We start from the raw sequence: 3,459 nt of genomic DNA, 5'->3' as shown, positions 1-3,459 counted from the left end.
CTTGGTTACAGATGCAATTTCCAAAAATAGATATGTAGATACACATAGATCGGTAGCATGGATACCATGAACTAGTGTGGCCAAGCGCACGAAGCTCCCGGCAGGCCTGAAAGTTTGGAGATTCAAGCTACTGGTCTCCAGGAGTTTTCTCCGCTCCGGGGAAACACCGTCTCCTGGCAGACACAATCCGAATCCGACACTGTCGTAGTAATAAATAGTGTCCAGGGGCTTCGAGGCAGGTGACGGCAGAGCAGGGCCCCTAGGCCTTAGGGTGCCTCTGTTCAAATTAGAAAAAGGCGCCCCCTCTGGGCAGACTCGGTCCAGCGGCCAGGGCGCACAGCAAGGCGAGCAGAGCCAGGGCCGGGTTTCATTCCCCTCTTGCCCCTTCGGCGGTGCCGGGTACAGGGCCCAACCTAAGCAGCCATCAGCGACTGTCCAGACCTGGGATGCGAGGATCATTCGCTGCCTCGCCCCGGGCTGGCTCACTGGGTGCCCGCAGCGGCCGCGCACGTGGAGAGTGCCCAGCCCGGGAGGCAGTAGTAGGGGTAATAGTAGGAGGGCTGCAGCGGCAGCAGCGAGGGCGGCCGAAGCACCTCGCCCGGCAGGTACTGTCTCTGGTCGTCACGCACCAGCACCTTCACAGCCACTTTTTTGGCAGCGGGCGCTGAAGCCAGCAGATCTGCAGCCATCTGTCGGCGTTTGGTCTTGTAGCGGCGGTTCTGGAACCAGATCTTCACCTGTGTCTCGGTGAGCTTCAGCGACGCGGCCAGGTCGGCGCGCTCGGGCCCCGACAGGTAGCGCTGGTGGTTGAAGCGGCGCTCCAGCTCGAAGACCTGAGCGTGAGAGAAGGCAGCCCGCGAGCGCTTCTTACGCGGCTTGGGCGCAGCGGGTTCCTCCTCCTCCTCCTCCGCGCCGCCCGCCGGGCCGCCGCTGCCTCCGCCTCCGCTACACAGCGCAGGTACGCGCGCGCTCCCAGGACCAACACCGTCGTCCTCAGCAGTAGGGCTGCGGTCGCCTACGGACCGAATGGGAAGAGAAACAAGACACAGTTAGCGGCGCAGAGGAGGCGAGGCCCGGCCTCAGCTGCGGGGGTGGGGGAAGCTGGGAGGGCCTGGCAGCCGCGGGCCCTGGAAGGCAGCCGGGCAAACAAATCTCAGAGCCCAGTCTCACTCGTTTCCCTGGGTTCGCGATGAACTCAACCGCCATATCAACGCTGTGCAGCTAAGGACCAGCCCCTGCCCTCTCTGGGCCCCAGGCTTCCCTCAATAACACGGGGCAACCCCGAAGCCCTCTATCAGCACCGAGCCAAGGGGTTCTAGGCTATGCTTCGGTCTCACTCCTTGGGTCACCCGCCTCCCCACACTCACGCTCACACACACGCGTCGGCTGCAGTAATGGGGAGGTGCAGGGACGGCTCCTGGGGCCAAAGATACTCGAAGGTCCTGGGGTTGCTGCGAGGAGTGTGGCAACAGGCTGTGCTAAGGCCTGGGATGGGATGGTCCCTCTCTCTCCGCTGAGGGCTGGGACTGAGGGTGAGAAGCGGGCAGTTCCTGCCCCAGGTCTTTGGGCCCACTCTGACCCCCGCTTCTTGAGCTCCCCGCGGCCACCCCAGCAGAGAAGTCCAGCCTCTGGTCTGCACAGACATCATTTGTCTGGGGCCAGCGTGCGGCCTACAGCTGAGGGCGCCTGCCCGGGCGAGTAGAGGGGTCTTTCGGACCGCACGAACCGGCGGCTGAAGAGGCCCCTCTCCCAGAGGTGTTCCGGAGGATCTAAATCAAACCCCGGGGCTTCCGCCGGCTTCCGTGTTTGCTTCCACCTTCTGGGTCCTCAACCCAGGGCTGCTATCTCGGGTCTGGGGTCTGGGAAAGCTAAACTCGCCCTCTTCCCAAAGCTCGGCTTCGCAGAGCCTGGGCCTCAGATCTACTGGGAGGTGTCCCTCACTACCTATACCTGCACGTTAGGAGGGTGTCTGCTTCTGGCCACGAAAGGGCACTGGCCAACCCAGGTCTCTGGGCCCCTCACTCTTTCCCTTCGCTGATTTTGGGAGCTTGGGAACCTACACGGCCGAAGACACTGGCGATGAAATTAAAGGACCCCCCACCCACGCCCAGGGCAGGGATAGGCTCTCTCTTCAGTCCCATCTAGGGCATACTGTCCCAGGACGTTTCGGGGCCAGCTCCTAGATGCAGGGCTCTGAGGAGCGCCTCGGTCCTATCGCGGGCTTAGCTCCCGCGCGGCTAGAGCAGTCCACGCCAGCGCGCAGAGCTTCGGGACTTCGCCAAACCCGGCGCCCCAAGGCTCACGATGCTCACGGCAGGGCTCGGTCTCCCCGGCCGGCTCCTCCCCGCCCGCCCCACTCGGAGTGGGTTGCCCTCCTCGCCCATCTCCTCAACCCGTCTCCCTGCCCCGCGAAGTCGCAGCAGACCTGAGGCGCTGGCCGACATTTCGCTGTCGCTGCGGCCCGCGGCTTCCTCCTCCAGGTCTTTGGTGGCGGGAAGCTCGCAGGCCGGCTGGCCGAGGCCCAGGGTTCCCCCGGAACGGCAGGCCCCGCTGGCCCCCGGTGCGGCCGCGCAGCGGCGCCCGCCTTCGTTCTCCTCACTGAGAGCCGAGTCTGAGTCCCAGCCTCCAGGGCTCCCCGCGGTCCGCCCAGCAGCCGCCCTGGTCCCGGCAGGCGACGCCAGCAGAGAGTCCTCGGCGCCCCCCAACGCGCCCGCGCCGGTCTCCCCAAAGAGCCTCCAGCAGCAGGCAGCGGGCGCCACGGCCACCGGCGCCGCTGTGCCCCCGGGCGCCGGGCACCCTTCTGGCGCGGGCAGCCCGCCGCGCTCTTCCTTCTTGTTGAGGATCGCCTGGATGGAGAAGGGCGTCAAGGTGCTGGCGCCGCGCACAGCCATCTGCGCTGCGGGCCGCAGCGGCCGGCCGGCGGGCACCGGGGCGCAGGCAGCTCGGAGCGGCCGGAGCGCGCGGCGGCCCGGTGCGAGTGAGCTGGGCGCGAGGGGCGCCTGCAGCCCAGTCCGGCGGCCCGGCAGCGCCCGCCCCTCGGTCCGGGAGCCCCGCGGACCCTCACCCCACCTCCGAGGCCCACCCCGCCCGGGACCCCTCCCCCGACCCAGCGCCAGACGCGCTCTTCTCGCAGCTCGGCTGGATTATCTCATCGCCGCGCGCCCTCAGGGGCGGGCCGGGGTCTGCCCCCTCGGGGGGGCGTGGAGGGGGTCGGCGGGCCCCTCGGCGGCTGCAGTCCCCTCCCAAGCTCTGCCGGGGCGCACGGCCTGGGCACTTTTTCTTTGCGTTCTGTGTCTTCCCCGCTGCAAGACTTGGCTCCAGGCTGGTCCTCTCGCTTCCCGCTGGGCTCGCGCTTCTGGAGCCCACCTCCGGCGGGGCAGTGGTGGCCGGAGTCCGAGCGGCGCGGGCCACTTTTTTACCCCCTGCTCGGGTTTTATCTGTTTCTTCTCTTTCCTTCTC

At 67.0% G+C, this 3,459-nt stretch overlaps 1 protein-coding gene across 2 annotated transcripts; it reads right to left on the bottom strand.

The window, feature by feature from the left end:
- Positions 1 to 482: 482 nt before the first annotated feature.
- Positions 483 to 2,891, bottom strand: NKX3-2 (NK3 homeobox 2). 2 transcript variants are annotated; one of them, XM_049887112.1, is made up of 2 exons: positions 2,426 to 2,891; positions 483 to 1,015 (listed from the first exon to the last, which is right to left on the bottom strand). In XM_049887112.1, the coding sequence occupies exons 1-2, from the start codon at positions 2,889 to 2,891 to the stop codon at positions 483 to 485; spliced, it is 999 nt and encodes a 332-aa protein (XP_049743069.1). The 2 variants fall into 2 exon arrangements, 1 of the variants encoding a protein (XP_049743069.1); XR_007517773.1 differs by lacking the exon at positions 483 to 1,015 and adding an exon at positions 1,491 to 1,526 and having other exon boundaries at positions 2,426 to 2,490.
- Between the last annotated feature and the right edge of the window lie 568 nt (positions 2,892 to 3,459).

This window comes from Elephas maximus, chromosome 5 (genome assembly GCF_024166365.1).
Source record: "Elephas maximus indicus isolate mEleMax1 chromosome 5, mEleMax1 primary haplotype, whole genome shotgun sequence".
Taxonomy (NCBI): Eukaryota; Metazoa; Chordata; class Mammalia; order Proboscidea; family Elephantidae; genus Elephas; species Elephas maximus.
This window is presented reverse-complemented; position numbering and strand designations above follow the sequence as displayed.

Coding starts and splice junctions, on each gene's coding strand:
- NKX3-2 (XM_049887112.1), bottom strand. CDS start 2,891: ATGGCTGTGCGCGGCGCCAGCACCTTGACGCCCTTCTCCATCCAGGCG. Junction 1,016..2,425: donor AATGTCGGCCAGCGCCTCAG/GTCTGCTGCGAC, acceptor TTCGGTCCGTAG/GCGACCGCAGCCCTACTGCT.